The following is a 23,653-nucleotide window of genomic DNA, read 5'->3' on the forward strand; positions in this document are numbered from 1 at the left end:
CTGGAACTCACTTTGTAGACCAGGCTGGCCTCAAACTCAGAAATCTGCCTGCCTCTGCCTCCCGAGTGCTGGGATTAAAGGCGTGTACCACCACGCCCGGCTCGATCACAGCACTTTGTATATGTTCCCATTTCTCCCTATGACTCCATCTGAGGCCAGATATGTTTTAAGGGAGTGGCCAGAGCCACCATGAAGCTCTGTTATGTCTGCCTGACTTCTCTGGTCCTCACTCAGAAAGGTAACAACTTGCTGTTTTCTCTGTGATGCTGGCCTGAGTCAATGAATGCTTTCTCTGGTCCTTTGTACTATTTTAATAATTTATCTGAAGCTCCCTCCCTTCTGCCATGTAGTGGCTTCTTGACTCAAAGGCATGGCTTCTTCTCTTCTCCATCTCCCTCCTGTGGCAGCTGCCAGGATGTTCAGCTTCTCTGATCTGTGCTTTCCCTTTTAAATGCTCATAAACTTGTCCTCAATTATAACTCATCAGATAATAATACAGTACACCTAAGAACCACACACAGACCCTGGACTTAGAAAGGTGTTAGTTCAAGGCTTTGTATAAATGTCACTTTCTGAGACTTCCAGAGTTGGGAGGCAGGGAGGACTGATATCCTCAATAGGACTGCTTATTCCAAGTGTGGGCTTAGTTGGGCCATGAGTCTGCTGACCAAACCACCAAACAGCCTGCATGCAGGTCCACATCCATTTCTGCAGTTCAACACCAACGTGGGTCTGGTCACGTCTGTACTGGCCACATCTAAACAGAACAATCTTACCATGAGGTCATGGGATGAAATCGAGTGGCTCAGCCTTTAGGACTGGAACTCCCTCCCAGGTCAGTCACCCAGGGGTGGCAAAGAGAAGGGGATGAAGCAAACAGTGACACCACACAAACCCCATCTGTGTTGGTCCTCCCCCCCACCCCCCAATCCTGTAAGCATACTGCCTGACCCAAGCCAACATCACTCACGTGACCTTAAACTCATGGAGCTGAGTATGGTGCACACAAAGAACTCTGTGACCTTCTAGTAAATTTCATCTGTGTTCTGGTGCAAAGCACAGACTATGGAATTATCAAATTATCTTTATTTTGAAAGTAATAATTTCTAGGTTATATGATTATCTGTGGACTGTGATTATTCTAAATTTTAGTAACAAGCTGCAGGTTGACCGTATAAGTCAGTCCTCACACAAGAACTGGAAGAAGTCAAGTTCCACTTGTAAAATTATTTTATTGGTATAAATATACATATGAATAAAATACTTTCAGCTTGTAATGTAAGTGAATATTTGTGAGATGTTTTATAAAGAGTAGTATTTAGATTTTTTTTACAGGTGCCAAAATTTTCTTTTAAAAACCACACATTAAAAACTAATAAGCAGACAGAAATTAAAGGCCTTCAGAAACATGAATATTTATAAGACCTCATTCCAATCAAGTATATACATGAATCTGAGCTTCTCACACTGTTTTTAGCTGTGCTTGCCGATGGTCTGCAAATATTACCAACCAAGGTTTAAATGTACAATTCTACATGGGGAAGGAAATGTCCCACAAAAGAATGTAAGAACTGTGCCCAAGATCTAATATTTATAATTTATACAAATTATTTATTAGTGTGCTCTGTTAATATAATTACAATGTGCAATTGCATACATCAAGAATAAATTGCTCTATCGAGTTATGTGTGGATCTGACACAAACACACCCTGTAGCACCCCAGGACCTCCCGGATTGTTACTTGGGTGTGAGTCCAGTTACTTCATTAATTTCCAAAAACAACTCACCATGCAGGGCAATGTGTAGCTGCCTCAGAGAAATTCAAGTAGGGCCCATGGAATAATTGCTGGCTTTTTGTTGAAGGCATAAGAAACAGTGTTTAGAAATCAAATGCCAAGAATGGGGGAAGACCAAAAATTTGAAAATATATATAAATGAGAAAGAAGAAAGGAGAGAAAGAAGAAAGCACCAAGAGAAGAGAGAAGAGGTACTGGCCCTGGCTCCTCTCTGAGAGCTGAGGAGAGCGCCCTGCATGGAGAGGCTTGGGGTGGGCACCATTACACAAAAATAAACTCTTTTTCTGCCTCTTCTCCAGAGTCACTGCATTTGCTCCCTTGGTGACCATCTTTGCCCGAGGACCGTTGCTTCTGTTCTTGATACTCCTGGGCCGGGCCCCAGCTTCTCCTTGAGGCTGAAATCAGAGGGCAGGGAAGAGAAACAATTTATTGACAAGGCAATTACAATACCTGGTAAACAGTTGGGCGAGGGGAGGGGCCATGATGGACTGTTTCAGAAACAAACCTGCATTAAGCTTCGACACGCTCTAGACAGAAGTTGAGGACAAACCAATGAAGCCACAGGCAAGTGGACACAAGCAAACAGACATGGACAAGACCAGTCTATGATGGGGTGAACCCCACATAGATGTGGATGTGAAGTGGAGGAGGAGATGGTAGGCAAGCAGAGGGTGAAGTCATCAGGAGTCACCGAGGCTGCTCTGAGCCAGGTGGCCTCCACAGCCAAGGCTGCCCCTTTACACAGCACAGAGGACAGGGCACACAGAGGCTTGCAGAGGTGCTGGCCACAGAGGGCTGAAGGCTGCTTACTCAGATCTTTCTTCCTGTGCCTCAGACCACCTGTGCTTCACTCCCTACAGATGAAGTCTGTGACAAAGCACTAAATAATGCTTGTAATAATAATAATAAACCCTACAGGTAAAGTACTCACTCCTATTGGCTGTTTCTGACTGCTAACAGGTACTAGTTAATCTGGAGGGTTCACACAGCAGTGGGGGCTGAGCTTGGTTGGATCTCGGCTGTTGTTATATATCTAGAACTTTCTGCTTCATGTCTGCTGCTCTTCTCAATTCCACGGGTAGGTTTTGTCTATTTTTCTTTTTAAAGTCCATGCTCATTCTACCTACTTCCTGGTTTCTGTCATTATACCTGGAAAATAATTGGTTCAGAGGCTAAACTCCAGTGATATTTAATAAATATTACTCCCATGTCTATTGCAGAGACGCCATCTTAGCTATAAAATACCCATCCCATGCCACATGGAAAGCTGCTTAAACAAAAAGCATAGCTGCTCTGACACTCAGATCCCAGGAATGCAAGCAGGAATCATCTCCAGTCCTGGAAAGACACACGGACACCTGATTCACTCGCTGCTTCTCACTGCTTTGATATATACACTATATTAAAAAAAATCCTCTTGCTAGGGGCCCTGTGGTTTAGGTGGTTACCTCAAGCTAGTGTTTCAGGAAGGGAAAACCAAAAGCTATGCATAAATATATCAAGGGTCTCTTTCGAATTTAGTTGACATGATCAGATTCTAGCGTTTAACAAAAAGCATTGTGATTTTCAGTTAATAACATTACATTGAAATTATCCAAAAATCTTGAGGGTGGGGGCAAACAACTTTTCCATCTCATTATAAAAACAAGCAATTTAATTATTTTAAAGACTTGATATGTATGTGTGTGGTGTGTGTGTGTGTGCACACATGCAGGTACCCCTAAAGACTAGATTTATTGTGAGCCACCTGATACGGACGCTGGGAACCAAACTCCTGCCTTCTACAATACTGAACATAATGAACCATTTCTCCAGCCCCTTAGAACTGTGTCTTCTTTTTGACAGTAGCTTTCGGCAAGTTTTCAGAGAGGGCTGAGATATAAGAAACAAATAGTTGTTCTTAAATGCTTTTATTGGAAGAAAAAAAAATCTCAATGTATTTTGGGTGATTGGTCCTTTGGAAGCTATTGATAAGCCAGGTTTGGAGGGAAAAAAATGTCTCTAAATATTTTGCCCTTCATCAGAAAAGCACTTTGATGTTCGCATCCACAGAGTCCTTTCAGCTTTCAGCCTGGGTGTGTGCTGGGAGCAGAGAAGAAATAAAATTATCCTAGGGATACTTGGTAAGAAATCTAACGTCAAAAGTAGAAGGGACTTGAGCTATCACGTAGAACTACTGCGTTCTAATTTAATCCAAAACCTTGTTCTTTTACGACAGAGGAATGGGAAGAAGTGTCTAACATTCCCGTGAGAGACTCAAGGAAAACTAACCAGGGCCAGGGGAGCTCATCTGCCTTCAGGGAAAACTCACCTGCCTACATTAAGATAGCCAACCTTCCGATCCTTCGCAATACTTTTTAACTTCTTGGAAACACAGTCCAAAAATCCATCTTACATGGAATGACACAAAAATACTTTCTAAGTATGAAGACATTCAGGATCCAAAAATGTATGTCAGGTAAACCCAGCGCTAACCCTATAGATCAGGCCACAGCAGCCAGCATGAGTGGAATCTAGACGGATGCATGATGGGAAACTTCCTGGAAAAGGCGGCCTGTCTTTTCCCAGGAACTGACCTGCTAAGTGGATACTGGGCTTCTGTGTCCTTCAGGTAAGGTTAGGGAGGTGGTGGGGCCACAAAATATGGCAGTGGGGAAGAGAGGAGAGCAAACATCACCAAGTTAACCCTTTCCTTCCTGGTTGCTAACACAGAGTCATACTTAGCCAGAACAGTAAAAACCACACGGAGACTAAGAGGAAAAATAAGAGTTTTAAGAAGGCTATCCACTTAACTAGATAGGGACACTGAAAACACATCCTAGAACAGAGGTGGAGCACAATAGTAGAGCCTGCGTGAGGCCTTGGGTTTGATACTTAGGATCAATGTGTGTGTGTGTGTGTGGTTCATTCTAAATACACCCACCTTCATTGATTAAATTGTGATTGCATGTGAAAAGGACCCTAGTAGCATCTGGCATGTCCTTCAGATTAGATGCAGGCAGGAAGAACCAAATGCAGAAATTGAAGAACTAAGCTCAGCATCCTACTGGTCTTCTAACCTATTCAATCCTGATCCCTGGCACAAACAACTTTGCAGAAGGAATGTTCTTTGTTGAGTCAATTTCCAGCCCTTAGGGAAAACATCTATTTCATTGCATGCCATTATGATGCCAAATGCAGTAGAGTAAAGAATGCTAGGGTGTCCTGATGTGTGAGTCTAGCTATACTTTTATATATTATCATCCCATGTACTATTGATGGGTAAAACATACTCAAGAATATGGACCGAATGGTAACTTATTAAGTGGAAACACTGCCTTGCATATTCAAATCTTGTCTGAGGTGGAAATAAATGCTGTAGGGAACCTCAAGCATAAGGTCTTCTTGAAGCTGACTCAACTTTGCATATGTATATATGTAAAATTTAAGCTTCTAAAATATGCATACAGACTTGGAGTTAGAGATTCAGATGCAAGCTTGGAAATGATTTCTCCATCATAAACTCCAGGGAGATATATATCTTCTAGGATAAAACAGGGAATTTCTTTAAAATAATACTCTGTAGGTGGCCCTGTTTTTTATTTTATTTTATTTTTTAAAGATTTATTTATTTATTTTAGGTATATGAGTAGACCAGAAGAGGGCATCATATCCCATTATGGATGGTTGTGATTGTGAGCCACCATGTGGTTGCTGGGAATTGAACTCAGGACCTCTGGAAGAGCAGTTTGTGCTCTTAACCGCTGAGCCAACTCTCCAATCCCGGCCCTGCTTTTAAAAGTCTTTCTAGCAATAGTTGGAAAAATCTCAAACAACTGCTGACTTTTTCTTGAACATGTGTTAATTGTTTTGAGATGGAGTTTTATGTTATTCTTAACTCCGTGTAGTGAAAAGTGACCTTGAACTCTAGACCCTCCTGCCTCTACCTCCCAAGTACTGGGATCGTAGGTCTGCACCACTGCAGCTCTCTGTAGGTCTGCACCACTATAGCTATCTGCTCTTGAAGAACTCTTACAGGGGCATGGGAAGTAGGACCTGGATCTGGATCCAGGGAAAGAAAGTCGAGCCAAGCACTAGCGCACAGACTGTGAGACCAGGCAAGAGTCTGTGGCTGCAGGCTGGATTATGGAAGCGGCAAAGAATATAGAAAGGGACTCCCAGAATTGGGTTGTGACACAAACATAGCCAAACAATAGCGGGGCTATTTTCTTCAAGAAAATAGGATAATTGCTAACAAAAATATCACATCTTATCACCAGAGAGAAAAGGACATGAGATCAGTATCAAAATAGCCACACGATTAAACCACATCAACTGTGACTAAATATGCAGCAAGCTTTGAGAACAATAGCTTCCCTTTGTTTCATGAACACAGGGCTTGCGGAAAGCACGTTTGGTGCCGACGGGATTGCTCTTAAAAGACTTGAGAGTCCAACCCATGATTCTGTCAGTTGCTCTGCTAAATGCATTAAAAACAGACTAACCAGGAACGACTGAAAAAGCAGAGGCTATGGCATTCTCAAAGGTGGAGAATAGGCACTAACAAAACAAAACAACACAATAGACACAAATCACTTTAATTGAAGTACCTGTGAAATTTTGGGGGTTCCCTATTTCAAGAAATCAAGGCAGAAAAGTTAATACAAGATGGTCCCATTTAATCCTACCAAAATTTGACCCAACCCATAAAAGGAGAATGGTACAGAAACTACTGAGGTCATGGGAAAGTCAGACATGGGCACAGGGCTTCTCAGAGCTTTCCCAGGAGTGGGCTTATCTCTGTAACTATCTCCTTTTGTTCTCTGTTTTATTGGCCGATAGATGTGGTCCCAGGGGTGGTTTCCTGTGTGCCATGTGAGTGCTTTCAGTGGTTCTTGTCTTTGCACTAAGGGTGCCTTGTTAATAAGAGATGTAAGTGGATCTAATAGTTGAACATGTAGATTTCCAGAATCTAGAAACATTCATGTGACCTCAACTGTACTTAATAAAAGACTAGAGAGTTTTGTCTTAGGAAGTCTCAAAAAATAACTCCTTCATTCTTTACAAATGTAGCTATACACTGATGTTACTTTCTTATGATTGAGATTAAGAGATTTTTTTTTTTTTTTGCTAACATCAGACTACATTTTGTATAAAGCAAAGTATCACCCCAGTTCTGTGATAGAACTACATCTACCACACAGGGAATCGCAGTGGAAAGTAAAGCCCAGGTATGGAGTGTAGCTGAGCCATATAGAGCCCATTATTCAGGTGCAAAGTCCTACATTCTACCCTTAGCACAGCACCCAACCACCATGTTCATTACAAGTAAAGGACCCATTAAACTGACTTTCTACAGAACAGATGCTTCTTGGCTCAGCGAGAATGAATGCTCTACTTTCCATGACTTATTCTTCTTGCTTTGTGCTGTGGGCTCTCCCTTAATTCTACCCTGTTATCCAGCTATAATACCGAAGCCAGGAAAGGGCCACAGGGTCTTCTCATAGCAATGGTTTGTAAGCCAGGCTCTGGATGTTCTTGCTGATGGTGAGTCGGTAGGGACTTTGTGAGTCTTGCATCTGCCCCCAGGCATACTCTCTAAACATAAGCTTTCCCTATCCTAAGTCATGCTCACCAACTTGATTTCAGAATGCTTAGAGAAAATGGCATTCATTACATTGGAATGCTGGGCCTCATGTCCAACCACAGGCATCTAAATGCCCTCACATGGTAACCTCTGATAAAGTGTTATAGGAAGAAAAGAGCTTCACTCGAAGGGCAGACACCCTTTAAGGAGATCTCATGTTGCAAAGTACGTTAGTTATATTCTTCTTCCTCAGTTTGCTACATTGTCATTTACATGCATTTTGCACTGTGGTCATTGGAATGCTTTTTCCCTAAGCCAGTGGCAGTACTGGCTGTAAAATTACCCTCTAGAGGGTAACACCAGGCGTGTCCCCTTTGTGTCTCTTGGCACAGTAAAAAAGAAAAGTTTACCATAGGGCTTAATAGAAGAGAAAGCAGAAAAGGGGAGTGCTGGCATTTCCAATGAACTGTGCCTTAAGGTGGAAAAGCTAAAATGAATTGGTTGCATTGGACTGGGGCCTTTTTGTTGATCTTTCCTAATAGTATGTGGTAACCCCTTAGACCAATGTTCTATAGGGTGATGTACTCAATTGTTCTATAAATTTCTAGATTAACTCCAATGAAAACTTAATAAAAAAAAAAGGAAAGAAGATATATGACCCCAAATATAAAAATTAACATTCATGCTCACTAAAATGTGACTAGACAAATCCCTAAGGTAACTTGAAGCTCCCCATAATCGAGTTTTAGATTTTGATTTCACATTTGCCTCCCCGGAGAGGGACCATCCTGTTGCCGAGTAGAGTTAGGGTTCAGTCCTCTAAAGGACCTGACCCAGCCCCCACCAGCAGCTACTCAATTAAAGCTCGTTTGTTTGTTAGCGCCAGTTCATCAGCTTCAGGCCAGCGAGGGATGAAAACCGAAGGCTCTAACCATTTGTTGGCTGTGACTTCCTGTACCCAGGTGCATTCGCTTCCTCTTCTGCAATGGCGAAGTAGAGTTTTGAAGATCTTTTCCCTCTACTGGAAGGCTTCCCACTGTCATGATCTGAATGCCTTTTGAAATAATCTCCTCTTTGCACTACTGAGGAAAAGGGATCCGGTTTACCCTTTATGGTAGCAAATACATCAACGTGTTGACATCCATGTTAAAATGATAAATATTCAATCTTAACTATCAGCTCATCCACCCGAGTTAGGACTCAACGAACTTGGAGTGTTGGTCCTGGGCAGATCCACTGTTGTCTACAGAATTCATCAGCCAACATTATGGAAATGTGCACAATGAGGTGAGTTCTGATCCTGCCCCAGAAAGGTAGCAACAAAAATGCTCCCATATCACCATTTTGATTCCAAGATGGATTAAAAAAAAATCACATTTACTATGGAATAATTTGGAAGAATTACAGTCATTTACCTGTTTCAGAAATTAGTTGGGCACGCTAATCCAGAGGGAAGCAGAACAAGGAAATGAAGTAACCAGCATAAATAACACACAACAGGCAGAGACAAGAGAACGGCTTCTAGAGAGAAAGGCAGGGCTCATGAGTGGCTGCCATGTCTTCTACCCCACCAACGACCAACTAGTTCATTGGCTGAAGTCAACATCTTACCCCTCCGACGGCTGAACACTGTGTGCAGACTTTGTGTATTTTCAGCCTGACATCAGGACAGAGCACCAAGACTGTCAGTAGTTCCTTCCGGATGCAGACAGGAAATAAACCTCAGGGAGGGCTCTGCAGTCTAATCAACCCCCAGTGGACCAGTGGATGAAGCATCACTAGCACTTGCTATTGCTAGGAAGGAGGGTCTGATTCAAACACCTATCCTAATACTGGAGGTCTTGAAGGGCTGGCTCCCTTGCTTGGATTTCCTCATCCACAGCAGCTCTGAGCTTGCTAGTGGTCTCCTATGTTACTTCCATTATCACCAGAGGCTCCAAGACACATTCTTATTCCTGAGAGCTTTGATTACCTATCAGGTATATCCAACTTTTTGACACTTGGGAACCATGCGATTGAGTTAAAAACAAAACAACTCCCCCAAACCACCAACACCTGCGGGAAGCCCAATCGCTTCAAGTAAGCAGCATTCTGTGTCAAGCTGCAGTCTTATCTGCTCTCAGCCGACTCAGCAGCAGGTGACTCTCGGGTTATAGACTGGATGCTCCCAAGCAGGGATTATTTTCCAAAAAATATTCTACTCAGAAATTTATGAAACTCAACTCTCTGGCCCCACCCACCCAATTGTGTGTAAATTCATTGGCACTTCAATGGTCTTTAATAAGATGAATGTTCCCACACATCACGACCCCTTTCCCCATTTCTCCCCACTAAAATCCTCTTGGGCATTTTCAAAGCTTTCTTGAAAGCTAAGGAGTGAAGACAGAAACTGCAGAATGGAAAGGCAAGAAGAGTGCCGATGGGGAGGCACTGAGTGGGAGACCTAACTGTGAGAGACTCTTAAGGGCTGAGGTTGTTTTGAATGTCAGCAAGGCTCCTCTCCGCAGACCCCTCCTACAGCTCTGGCTGTGATAGCAAGTACAGCATCTATGCCCTCGTTGTGAAATAAGAATCAATACCAGCTCCCTCTTTAGCTTCTTTGACAAAAGTGGTTTATCAGCTTCTGTCCAATCCCTGCCTTCATTTGTCTCTAAAGAGTAGGAGAGAGATTTCTACCTATCAAATAATTTGCAGAATGGAGACAGAAGAGCAAACAATGTTATCTACTTTCTTATTAGATTTCCTAAGTCACAAGAATAATAGGCAACCGTGCCTTCCATTAACTCTGCCTAAGACTATTACCAAGAAAAGAAAACGAGCTACCAGAGCCAGCAAGATGACAGAATCGTAAAGTACCAAAGTAAATATAAAGTCAGCAATGCAGCCCAAACCACAGCAAGGATCTGGACATGGGGATTAACTGCTTTTTTTATAGTGCATATCTGGTTTAGAGATAGCATTGTAAGACACTTTACCCAAAAGCCTACTGTGCATTGGAAATACTAAAGAAAGGCCAGGCAAGGTGACTCACTCCTGTAATCCTAGCACTTGAGAGGCTAAGGCAAGAGACTCACTATGAATTTGGCTGCAGCCAGACTGAGTTACAGAGTAAGTTTCAGGCCAGCTACTACATGATGAGACCTCTGCCTCAAAAAACAAACAACAAAAATACATAAAATAAAAACTAAAGAAATAAAATAAGTAGGAGAAATGAAAGAAACACCATACATATTACAGTGATCCCAGCCTGCCTTACCCTATTCAGTCTATTTTTGGGGGTACAGGGGCCAGCAAGCAAATTATAGGAAAATGCCGTTTCCACCTCAGTGAACGAGAGGGAGCACACTGGTACAGTGATACTCTGGGAGTGTCTGTCTAGAAAGGGGCCACACTTCTGAGAGGTAGAACATTCACTTTTGACCCAGAGAGTCCAGTGAGCCTCACTGTCCCACAAGGCAGATGGCACACTTCTGAGCCATGGCAAAGTTAATGCACTTCAGGTGCCCTTCAACTGTGACGATGGTGACATACTTCCTAGCTAGGGGGTGCTTCCCTTGGAAATAATGGGACCTAGAAACTTAGTCATGAGCCTTAGCATGCTGCGAGCCAGATGAGAACTTTCTAGCCATTACTCCTGTAGAGAAGGTAGGTCTCTGGCTAGGTGGCTTGGCTATTCTGTTCATTCTTCATGAAGCCCTAATGTCAGACATAATGACAACTCATGTGCCCTCACTGGTCCCCATATTTAAATCCAAGGGAGGCTGACTTGAACTCCAAGATACCGCTTAAGTCTGGGACTAAGTATTTCGTTTTGAAATGACATTCTTTGGGGAGAATAAATCCAAAGGAAAAAAATGTTCTTACCTTCCTGGGAGAAGCTCCTAGGACTGGACTGTGAGCTGTTCTGGCCGTCACGCTCCTTGTCCGAGGAGACTTTTTTGAGGATGGGTGGAAGGAGGGCAACTTTAGGGGAACTAGGACCAGATGGAGAGTCTGGGGTGTCTTCTACAGGAGTACAAAGACACAAAACAAACTGTTCTACAACTTGTATTCCAACACACATGTACATACAGACACATATGTACATGTTTCTGCAGACATGGAATCCAGTGCTTTAGGAATAATCTGAAATCATGGACTTTTGGACCCATCAAGGGACTTTGGTTCCTGGACCTTCAAGGACTGAATGATCTCCTGGGCTAAGGAGGTGTAAAGACAGCCAAGATTGGAATTTTAGATCTTATCTGAAAGGACTTAGGAACTATCTATGCTCTTTCCCTGCTCCATTAGCATGAGGGATTCTCAAGCCAGTGTGTCCACCTACACGTGTGTGGAAGACAGCCTACAGGCAGGCTCTCTTCGGCCTCACATTCTTACTTCTAGTCTCAGAAGTAAAGTTATGACAAGACCCAGTGACCCCATAATCCCTCAGAATCATCAGGAGACAGACTTGAAACACCACTGACTTCTCAAGCCCTCTAAAGCACCTATGAATTCCTGAGCACAGCTCCTGATGTGCCATGAGCTACCAGATAACTGGCATAGCTGAAAGGAAAGTTTACAACAGTAAGAATAATAGCTAGCTTTACTTTTGGCATCGGCAACTAGGGAACTGAGATTCTCCAGGAATTAGGTTAGATGCTATGGGTTGTTCCCTTACTTCAACAAGAAACACATGTAGCCCCTAAAACCACCAAGCCTTCTGTTGTCAAGTTCCTGCTTTTCAGGAACTTAGTCTGTTTGTAACTTGTCTCATCCTACAGACCAGGCTGGCCTGGGACTCACTATGCAGCCCAGGCTAACTTCAAACTCAGCAATTCTCCTGCCTCAGCTTCTCAATTGGAGGATGCAGAGGAAGATAATGACAATTTGATGAAGATGGCAAAGGCCTGGCTACATCTCTACCTGTTTCCTAACTTTTCTGGGGAAATTATAGAGACGAGGAGGAGAGCAGATGTGAAGCTCATTATATGTCAGCACATTACTGATTCAACTTTTGATGGTTTGAATTTTTTTACAGTATTTTAAAAGAAGGCCTGATACAGAACTTTTTTTTCATAAGAGAATGAGGCAGAACTCAACCCCTTCCTAGTACTTAACGTTTCTGTAAGACTTTCTACATCAGCAAACACCTTTGTAACTGGCCGGAGAAGTCTCTTGCATAGGATGTCTTTTGGACAGCCTTAGCTGTACCTAGCACACATTCACATCAGCAATGCATCTGCAGAACACTTGCACCATTGGAGGAAATCTTATTTTCAAAACAGGCGCACAGTTTGCCAAAATCTGTCCTAAACTCTGATATGTCAGCAGATCTGCTGTACAGCCACTCACTGGCTGATCTCACTGGCAGCCTTTGTCTTTAATTGGCCTCTGCATTGTCTGAATATCTGGGGGTGGAAGGGGGGAGATGATTTCAGAAGTGAGCCTCTGCTGATGGCCAGCACAGCCAGGGTGGTTTTCCTCACATCCAGGAGAGTCTTGGGTCCTACCCCTCATATATGGCGGGCCTTGGTGATGACTCTGTTAGTCTTCACCAGGTCCCAGGTCCTTTAGGTTTCATGTTTCCCAGTTCTAGCTTCCTAGTCTCCACCCACTTCCCCTATCCAAGGAGTCTATCCTATTTCACCTACTCTTGTGGCCCACCCTTGGTTACAGCCAGGCCACATCCCAGACTACTCATGTCCTTACCAGGTCGGGAGGCAGTTCTTGGCTTCTGAGGGATAGAAGGCCGGGCTGAAGGGCTGGGCTTAGGGGACTGAAGGAGGGGCTTTGGGCTGGTGGGCATGCTGGAGGAGCTCCGGGACCTGCAGCCTCCATCCACTCTGGGTTCAGCTTTGGCATTCTTTTCTGGTGTTCCCGAACCAAAGCGGGCCTCTGGAAGACCTGGTTGCAGTTTAGGCACTAAAATGAGAAGTGGGCCAAAGCACATTTTAAACATCAAGAGTCACAGAAACCAATCATTTGAATACAGCTCTGGATAGACTATGGTTACCATCTTTCATCATAGATCTTCAGAACAAAAGCATCCATAACAGTGGGTTTTTAGAGTCAAACGCTAGTGAAAGGCTGATTTTCTTCACGGAAACATGATGACTTGATAGCACATCTCAAAAGGGTCTCGCTGGTCCAGAGACCAGAGCTGGGGGGGAAAGGACTCTTACAAATGGACTAAGTCCTCCTTCCTGTTTGTGGAGTCTGCTTGGCTTACTGCCCACTCTGGGACCACCCACTTCAATTTCTCTGTGAAGTGCTTGCTTTGCTAAATAAACGGCTGTAATAGTTGGTGTCTCTCCACTGAATTCTTTCCTTCTAGAAGACAAGAGCTGAGAGATGCTTGCAGTAAGATGTCATTTTTTTAAAAGTGACATTTGCAAGTAAAAATAATTTCTTCAGAAGTTTGAAGCCTTTTGGGTCTTTCTGAGATCTGACAGGTGGGACAGGCACACCAACAGGAAATGCCTCGGTTCTGGGCAGTGATCAACCCGTTAGGGATCTGGCTACAAGTTGAAGGAAGAAGGCTGTGCTGAGGGCTATGCCCTGATCGCAGGCATAATGGAGAAAGCAGTTCCTGCAATGTCATCCCATCTGTCCCTATTGATACGAATGATGCTGTCTTCAGTTAACATGCAGCTGGCAAAACTGGTGAGCATTCTAAGAGGACTTACAAATCACCCCTAGTTTCCTTCCAATGAAGCTTCTCTATTACACCTAAAACCTCAGGAAACAAAGCCTGGGGGATTCTATTCACACCTGAGTTACAGGAGAAGAGTACTTCCTCCCGGCAATCAATCAATCAATCAATCAATCAATTATCAATCAATCAAAGAAAAAACTGCCCTCCTTTGATACTTCATAGCTTACTGTTCAAAACATCATACCCAGAATGCCCACAATTTAGGAATTTGTCAAAAAGAAAAGGTAGGGATGTGTGTGTGTGTGTGTGTGTGTGTGTGTGTGTGTGTGTGTGTGTGTGTGTTAGTTAACCTGAATTTCCTACATCTGAGAAATCAGAAAAAAAAAAAAGTTCACTAAAATGATGGCTACAGAGACAGGAGTAACTAAACCTCGGGAGGAGTTGGGAGGAGCTGGGATGGGAAGGGACCAGTGTTTTAGGTTGGGGGGGAGAACGCTTTTCCATTTGTATTCTTCCAGTTACAGGTGAGTCCCCAACTCAGAAGGTGAATGGTTTTCCTCAGGGTGCATCAGTACCTCCACTTACCTGTCGCCCCTCCTTCTAAACGCTCTGTGTTGCACGAGACTGGGCTGGAAGGATCCTGGGAGATGACATCATTGCCGAGCTTCTAAAAATTCAAGATACCCCCCCCCCCCAAGAGTACATTTGAAATATAAAGGAAAAGAAACAATATAGCAGATAATGAATAATGACAGATAATGGCTCCTGCACTCAGTCACTACGGAAGGAACTATCATTGAAGACCACGAAGGCTTGCAGCACCCACAAGATCCACATGAGGGGTCACACTCTAGAAAGGTAAAGGATTCCAGGTTTGCCGTCTAAGAAATCTACTTTTTTTGTATGTTTGTGCTTGCTTTTGTATTGTTTTGAGATTGGATTGCACTTTGTAGCCTAGGCTACTCTAGAGTTCACTATATGTAGTCCAGGCTGGTCTCCAACTCATGATCCTTCTATCTTAGCTTCTCAAATGCTGGGGTTTTAGTCATAAGCTTCTAGAAAATCTCCTTTCAAAAGCAACAGAGATGTCAGAGAGACAGCTCAGCAGGTAAAGGCATTTTCTGCCGAGCTAAAGACCCATGTTAAGGTGGTGGGAAGACTGACTCCTGCAAGTTTGCCTCTAACTTCTCCACATGCACTGTGGCACATACACACCACATACAAACATACACACATGAAATACATAAGATTTAAAAGCAATCAAAGCTTGTCCATCCTTGGTGTACCATGCAGGCTTAAGGGCCTTCCAGTATGCTAGGTCACTCTTGCCATTGATACAGAACCATAGGACATAGACTTGCCATCAGGAGAAAAATGCAGACAACAGGGCTCTAGTGCTAGGAATGAAACCCAGGCCCTTACACAACACCTAGCTACACCCTCAGCTCCCAGTGGGATTTTTAGGGCCTGCTGGGGAGAGGAGTTTGTGATGGCCTAGGAGGGACTTAGGGTAGGAGCTGAAACTGGACAAGAAAATGCAGCTTTCTCCCTCATAGTGCAGAAGGCCATGTTAGAGCAAGAGCCTGAAATACAAGAGGTGGAACCAAAAGTCCAGCATTTGCATAACATCCAAAAATTCTATAGATGAGGATGACCTGCGCAATCTCTCATGCAGCAACCCAAAACGTGGTGTGCTGGTTCCTGCCTAGAGTTTCACCAGTGGGAAGGCTAAAACAGGAACCTTGAAGCCAAGTTCAAGGCCAACCTGGGCTACACAGTGAGGTGGGAGTCAGCCTGAGCTACAGTGTGAGATTCAGTCTCAATTAAAAAAAAAATTAAAATACAGAAATGAGGTGAGCAGGTAAAGTGGTAGGTAGGTCCTCTGACCTGCAGGCTGATGACCATTCCTTAAAAAGCAAGAGTCTGCCACCCACTCCTACATTCAATATAGTGTCCATAGTGTAGGAGATTAATTCCCCATGACACATGGGTTTTCATGCTGTTCATTGCTAGGAGGTAGCAGAGGGGTGCAATGATCTCTCAGCCCCCGGTTCTGAGCAGATCACAGTACCACTGTGACAAAAAGCATCACTATGAAACAGTGACCCTGAGAAAAGAGGACCCCATACCAGTCCTCTGTGCAGGTGTTTGCAGGGCAGAGTGTGACAAGCCATGGAGTCCTATCTATGTGGGGCTTCCCATTTCTCCTCTTAAAATGGCAGAGCCAACTGTATCTCAACCACTGATGCTCGTGTTATTACCTTTATAAATAACTCAGAGGGTTTTTAAATATATAACTCAATGCTTTCAGGAAGCATTCTAACACTGAATTTTGAAAGGCTTTGATTATTCTGATTGAATAACCATGACTTTTTAAACAAATCCTGTTTAAAGGAACACTAGGTGGCACTATGAGAACATTGACATAAACCTGGACCACAAATGTAACTACAAAACCAGAAGGATTCTGTTACTCTGAGCCAATTCGTGTATCAGTCCCTAATACATGGGAAACCACTCTAGAATTCCTGACTTTTCACCAATTAGCTGTTCATCACAGGACACAGTGATAAATACTTCATTAGGAAAATACAGCATTTGCTGCTATAAATTTATAAAGTATTTAGGCATCTGGCATCTGAAGTATTTTTCAGCACCCTGCATAGTGAAGGTCAATAGGCACCGGCAGAAGACAGTTATGCAGGCTCTCCCAACTTTGGGCTATAGCAAGGGTCTGAGGGGCAGAGTAAGGGAGGTAGCTGTAGCTGGGAAATTGTTGGGTAGAACTATGGAGAACAGCTGCAAAGCTTATGGGATGCAGAGTTTAATAAACAGCAGATGTGAAGAGATAATACGAGAGCCCTGTCTGCTGTGTAGGCCACCTTTTACTTCCTCCAAGCCAAGGCCCACTGGGGAGAACCATTTCCTTTCAATGCCCTGAGCACAACAGATGTACAGTTTCCCTTTCTCTGGGGAACCTTTCCTAGAGCTCAGGACAGTGCCTACAACCTGGGCACACTATCTTAATAATCACTACAAGGATACATCCCTTTAAGAAGCTATAGAAGAGGCGCCAGAGAACCTGACAGCCTCTGGAACAGGCGGAAGCACAGAGGCGCTGAGGCAGCACCCTGCGTGGGCCGGGGACAGCCGGCCACCTTCCGGACCGGAGGACAGGTGCCCGCCCGGCTGGGGAGGCGACCTAAGCCACAGCAGCAGCGGTCGCCATCTTGGTCCGGGACCCGCCGAACTTAGGAAATTAGTCTGAACAGGTGAGAGGGTGCGCCAGAGAACCTGACAGCTTCTGGAACAGGCGGAAGCACAGAGGCGCTGAGGCAGCACCCTGCGTGGGCCGGGGACAGCCGGCCACCTTCCGGACCAGAGGACAGGTGCCCACCCGGCTGGGGAGGCGGCCTAAGCCACAGCAGCAGCGGTCGCCATCTTGGTCCGGGACCCGCCGAACTTAGGAAATTAGTCTGAACAGGTGAGAGGGTGCGCCAGAGAACCTGACAGCTTCTGGAACAGGCAGAAGCACAGAGGCGCTGAGGCAGCACCCTGTGTGGGCCGGGGACAGCCGGCCACCTTCCGGACCAGAGGACAGGTGCCCGCCCGGCTGGGGAGGCAACCTAAGCCACAGCAGCAGCGGTCGCCATCTTGGTCCCGGGACTCCAAGGAACTTAGGAATTTAGTCTGCTTAGGTGAGAGTCTGTACCACCTGGGAACTGCCAAAGCAACACAGTGTCTGAGAAAGGTCCTGTTTTGGGCCTTCTTCTTCGGCCAGGAGGAGGTCCAAATACAAGATATCTGCGCACCTTCCCTGTAAGAGAGCTTGCCAGCAGAGAGTGCTCTGAGCACTGAAACTCAGAGGAGAGAATCTGTCTCCCAGGTCTGCTGATAGACGGTAACAGAATCACCAGAAGAACAATCTCTAAACAGAGTCAACTATAACTACTAACTCCAGAGATTACCAGATGGCGAAAGGTAAACGGAGGAATCTTACTAACAGGAACCAAGACCACTCACCATCACCAGAACCCAGCACACCCACTTCGCCCAGTCCAGGGAACCCCAACACACCTGAGAACCTAGACCTAGATTTAAAAGCATATCTCATGATGATGGTAGAGGACATCAAGAAGGACTTTAATAAATCACTTAAAGAAATACAGGAGAACACTGCTAAAGAGTTACAAGTCCTTAAAGAAAAACAGGAAAACACAATCAAACAGGTAGAAGTCCTTACAGAAAAAGAGGAAAAAACATACAAACAGGTGATGGAAATGAACAAAACCATACTAGACCTAAAAAGGGAAGTAGACACAATAAAGAAAACTCAAAGCGAGGCAACACTAGAGATAGAAACCCTAGGAAAGAAATCTGGAACCATAGATTTGAGCATCAGCAACAGAATACAAGAGATGGAAGAGAGAATCTCAGGTGCAGAAGATTCCATAGAGAACATCGGCACAACAATCAAAGAAAATGGAAAATGCAAAAAGATCCTAACTCAAAATATCCAGGAAATCCAGGACACAATAAGAAGACCAAACGTACGGATAATAGGAGTGGATGAGAATGAAGATTTTCAACTCAAAGGTCCAGCAAACATCTTCAACAAAATTATTGAAGAAAACTTCCCAAATCTAAAGAATGAGATGCATATGAACATACAAGAAGCCTACAGAACTCCAAATAGACTGGACCAGAAAAGAAATTCCTCCCGACACATAATAATCAGAACATCAAATGCACTAAATAAAGATAGAATACTAAAAGCAGTAAGGGAAAAAGGTCAAGTAACATATAAAGGCAAGCCTATCAGAATTACACCAGATTTTTCACCAGAGACTATGAAAGCCAGAAGAGCCTGGACAGATGTTATACAGACACTAAGAGAACACAAACTGCAGCCCAGGCTACTATACCCAGCCAAACTCTCAATTATCATAGAGGGAGAAACCAAAGTATTCCACGACAAAACCAAATTCACGCATTATCTCTCCACGAATCCAGCCCTTCAAAGGATAATAACAGAAAAAAACCAATACAAGAACGGGAACAACGCCCTAGAAAAAACAAGAAGGTAATCCCTCAACAAACCTAAAAGAAGACAGCCACAAGAACAGAATGCCACCTTTAACAACTAAAATAACAGGAAGCAACAATTACTTTTCCTTAATATCTCTTAACATCAATGGTCTCAACTCGCCAATAAAAAGACATAGACTAACAAACTGGCTACACAAACAAGACCCAACATTTTGCTGCTTACAGGAAACTCATCTCAGAGAAAAAGATAGACACTACCTCAGAATGAAAGGCTGGAAAACAATTTTCCAAGCAAATGGTATGAAGAAACAAGCAGGAGTAGCCATCCTAATATCTGATAAGATTGACTTCCAACCCAAAGTCATCAAAAAAGACAAGGAGGGACACTTCATTCTCATCAAAGGTAAAATCCTCCAAGAGGAACTCTCAATTCTGAATATCTATGCTCCAAATACAAGAGCAGCCACATTCACTAAAGAAACTTTAGTAAAGCTCAAAGCACACATTGCGCCTCACACAATAATAGTGGGAGACTTCAACACACCACTTTCACCAATGGACAGATCATGGAAACAGAAACTAAACAGGGACACACTGAAACTAACAGAAGTGATGAAACAAATGGATCTGACAGATATCTACAGAACATTTTTCCCTAAAACAAAAGGATATACCTTCTTCTCAGCACCTCATGGTACCTTCTCCAAAATTGACCACATAATAGGTCACAAATCAGGCCTCAACAGATTCAAAAATATTGAAATTGTCCCATGTATCCTATCAGATCACCATGCACTAAGGCTGATCTTCAATAACAAAATAAATAACAGAAAGCCAACATTCACATGGAAACTGAACAACACTCTTCTCAATGATACCTTGGTCAAGGAAGGAATAAAGAAAGAAATTAAAGACTTTTTAGAGTTTAATGAAAATGAAGCCACAACGTACCCAAACCTTTGGGACACAATGAAAGCATTTCTAAGAGGGAAACTCATAGCTATGAGTGCCTTCAAGAAGAAACGGGAGAGAGCACATACTAGCAGCTTGACAACACATCTAAAAGCTCTAGAAAAAAAGGAAGCAAATTCACCCAAGAGGAGTAGACGGCAGGAAATAATCAAACTCAGGGGTGAAATCAACCAAGTGGAAACAAGAAGAACTATTCAAAGAATTAACCAAACGAGGAGTTGGTTCTTTGAGAAAATCAACAAGATAGATAAACCCTTAGCTAGACTCACTAAAGGGCACAGGGACAAAATCCTAATTAACAAAATCAGAAATGAAAAGGGAGACATAACAACAGATCCTGAAGAAATCCAAAACACCATCAGATCCTTCTACAAAAGGCTATACTCAACAAAACTGGAAAACCTGGACGAAATGGACAAATTTCTGGACAGATACCAGGTACCAAAGTTGAATCAGGATCAAGTTGACCTTCTAAACAGTCCCATATCCCCTAAAGAAATAGAAGCAGTTATTAATAGTCTCCCAGCCAAAAAAAGCCCAGGACCAGACGGGTTTAGTGCAGAGTTCTATCAGACCTTCAAAGAAGATCTAACTCCAGTTCTGCACAAACTTTTTCACAAGATAGAAGTAGAAGGTATTCTACCCAACTCATTTTATGAAGCCACTATTACTCTGATACCTAAACCACAGAAAGATCCAACAAAGATAGAGAACTTCAGACCAATTTCTCTTATGAACATCGATGCAAAAATCCTTAATAAAATTCTCGCTAACCGAATCCAAGAACACATTAAAGCAATCATCCATCCTGACCAAGTAGGTTTTATTCCAGGGATGCAGGGATGGTTTAATATACGAAAATCCATCAATGTAATCCATTATATAAACAAACTCAAAGACAAAAACCACATGATCATCTCGTTAGATGCAGAAAAAGCATTTGACAAGATCCAACACCCATTCATGATAAAAGTTCTGGAAAGATCAGGAATTCAAGGCCAATACCTAAACATGATAAAAGCAATCTACAGCAAACCAGTAGCCAACATCAAAGTAAATGGAGAGAAGCTGGAAGCAATCCCACTAAAATCAGGGACTAGACAAGGCTGCCCACTTTCTCCCTACCTTTTCAACATAGTCCTTGAAGTATTAGCCAGAGCAATTCGACAACAAAAGGAGATCAAGGGGATACAAATTGGAAAAGAGGAAGTCAAAATATCACTTTTTGCAGATGATATGATAGTATATATAAGTGACCCTAAAAATTCCAACAGAGAACTCCTAAACCTGATAAACAGCTTCGGTGAAGTAGCTGGATATAAAATTAACTCAAACAAGTCAATGGCCTTTCTCTACACAAAGAATAAACAGGCTGAGAAAGAAATTAGGGAAACAACACCCTTCTCAATAGCCACAAATAATATAAAATATCTCGGCGTGACTCTAACGAAGGAAGTGAAAGATCTGTATGATAAAAACTTCAAGTCCCTGAAGAAAGAAATTAAAGAAGATCTCAGAAGATGGAAAGATCTCCCATGCTCATGGATTGGCAGGACCAACATTGTAAAAATGGCTATCTTGCCAAAAGCAATCTACAGATTCAATGCAATCCCCATTAAAATTCCAACTCAATTCTTCAACGAATTAGAAGGAGCAATTTGCAAATTCATCTGGAATAACAAAAAACCGAGGATAGCAAAAACTCTTCTCAAGGATAAAAGAACCTCTGGTGGAATCACCATGCCTGACCTAAAGCTTTACTACAGAGCAATTGTGATAAAAACTGCATGGTACTGGTATAGAGACAGACAAGTGGACCAATGGAATAGAATTGAAGACCCAGAAATGAACCCACACACCTATGGTCACTTGATCTTCGACAAGGGAGCCAAAACCATCCAGTGGAAGAAAGACAGCATTTTCAACAATTGGTGCTGGCACAACTGGTTGTTATCATGTAGAAGAATGCGAATCGATCCATACTTATCTCCTTGTACTAAGGTCAAATCTAAGTGGATCAAGGAACTTCACATAAAACCAGAGACACTGAAACTTATAGAGGAGAAAGTGGGGAAAAGCCTTGAAGATATGGGCACAGGGGAAAAATTCCTGAACAGAACAGCAATGGCTTGTGCTGTAAGATCAAGAATTGACAAATGGGACCTAATGAAACTCCAAAGTTTCTGCAAGGCAAAAGACACTGTCTATAAGACAAAAAGACCACCAACAGACTGGGAAAGGATCTTTACCTATCCTAAATCAGATAGGGGACTAATATCCAACATATATAAAGAACTCAAGAAGGTGGACCTCAGAAAATCAAATAACCCCCTTAAAAAATGGGGCTCAGAACTGAACAAAGAATTCTCACCTGAGGAATACCGAATGGCAGAGAAGCACCTGAAAAAATGTTCAACATCCTTAATCATCAGGGAAATGCAAATCAAAACAACCCTGAGATTCCACCTCACACCAGTGAGAATGGCTAAGATCAAAAATTCAGGTGACAGCAGATGCTGGCGAGGATGTGGAGAAAGAGGAACACTCCTCCATTGTTGGTGGGATTGCAGGCTTGTACAACCACTCTGGAAATCAGTCTGGCGGTTCCTCAGAAAATTGGACATAGTACTACCGGAGGATCCAGCAATACCTCTCCTGGGCATATATCCAGAAGAAGCCCCAACTGGTAAGAAGGACACATGCTCCACTATGTTCATAGCAGCCTTATTTATAATAGCCAGAAGCTGGAAAGAACCCAGATGCCCCTCAACAGAGGAATGGATACAGAAAATGTGGTACATCTACACAATGGAGTACTACTCAGCTATTAAAAAGAATGAATTTATGAAATTCCTAGGCAAATGGATGGACCTGGAGGGCATCATCCTGAGTGAGGTAACACATTCACAAAGGAACTCACACAATATGTACTCACTGATAAGTGGATACTAGCCCAAAACCTAGGATACCCACGATATAAGATACAATTTCCTAAACACATGAAACTCAAGAAAAATGAAGACTGAAGTGTGGACACTATGCCCCTCCTTAGAAGTGGGAACAAAACACCCATGGAAGGAGTTACAGAAACAAAGTTTGGAGCTGAGATGAAAGGATGGACCATGTAGAGACTGCCATATCCAGGGATCCACCCCATAATCAGCATCCAAACGCTGACACCATTGCATATACTAGCAAGATTTTATCGAAAGGACCCAGATGTAGCTGTCTCTTGTGAGACTATGCCGGGGCCTAGCAAACACAGAAGTGGATGCTCACAGTCAGCTAATGGATGGATCACAGGGCTCCCAATGGAGGAGCTAGAGAAAGTACCCAAGGAGCTAAAGGGATCTTCAACCCTATAGGTGGAACAACATTATGAACTAACCAGTACCCCTGAGCTCTTGACTCTAGCTGCATATGTATCAAAAGATGGCCTAGTCGTCCATCACTGGAAAGAGAGGCCCACTGGACACGCAGACTTTGTGTGCCCCGGTACAGGGGAACGCCAGGGCCAAAGGGGGGGAGTGGGTGGGTAGGGGAGTGGGGGTGGGTGGGTAAGGGGGACTTTTGGTATAGCATTGGAAATGTAAATGAGCTAAATACCTAATAAAAAATGGAAAAAAAAAAAA

At 43.3% G+C, this 23,653-nt stretch overlaps 1 protein-coding gene across 22 annotated transcripts in view; it reads right to left on the reverse strand.

Moving 5' to 3' along the window:
- Window positions 1-1,212: 1,212 nt before the first annotated feature.
- The window catches only part of Carmil1 (capping protein regulator and myosin 1 linker 1), a 268,322-nt gene continuing 245,881 nt past the window's right edge, over window positions 1,213-23,653 (reverse strand). For 4 of the 22 annotated variants that reach the window (XM_011244335.3, XM_006516739.3, XM_011244333.3 and 1 more), the window contains 5 exons: window positions 14,586-14,667; window positions 13,055-13,267; window positions 11,228-11,368; window positions 8,296-8,445; window positions 1,213-2,192 (listed from right to left, as the gene is read on the reverse strand). In XM_011244335.3, coding sequence (XP_011242637.1) covers window positions 2,059-2,192; window positions 8,296-8,445; window positions 11,228-11,368; window positions 13,055-13,267; window positions 14,586-14,667 — 720 coding nt within the window. In that variant the 3' untranslated portion in view covers window positions 1,213-2,058. Of the gene's footprint in view, window positions 2,193-8,295; window positions 8,471-8,778; window positions 8,804-11,227; window positions 11,369-13,054; window positions 13,268-14,585; window positions 14,668-23,653 lie in introns of all 22 variants that reach the window. The other 18 variants (XM_017315585.2, XM_017315584.2, XM_011244334.3 and 15 more) reach the window with 11 other exon arrangements.

The sequence above is a fragment of the Mus musculus genome, chromosome 13 (genome assembly GCF_000001635.26).
Source record: "Mus musculus strain C57BL/6J chromosome 13, GRCm38.p6 C57BL/6J".
NCBI classification, from domain to species: Eukaryota; Metazoa; Chordata; class Mammalia; order Rodentia; family Muridae; genus Mus; species Mus musculus.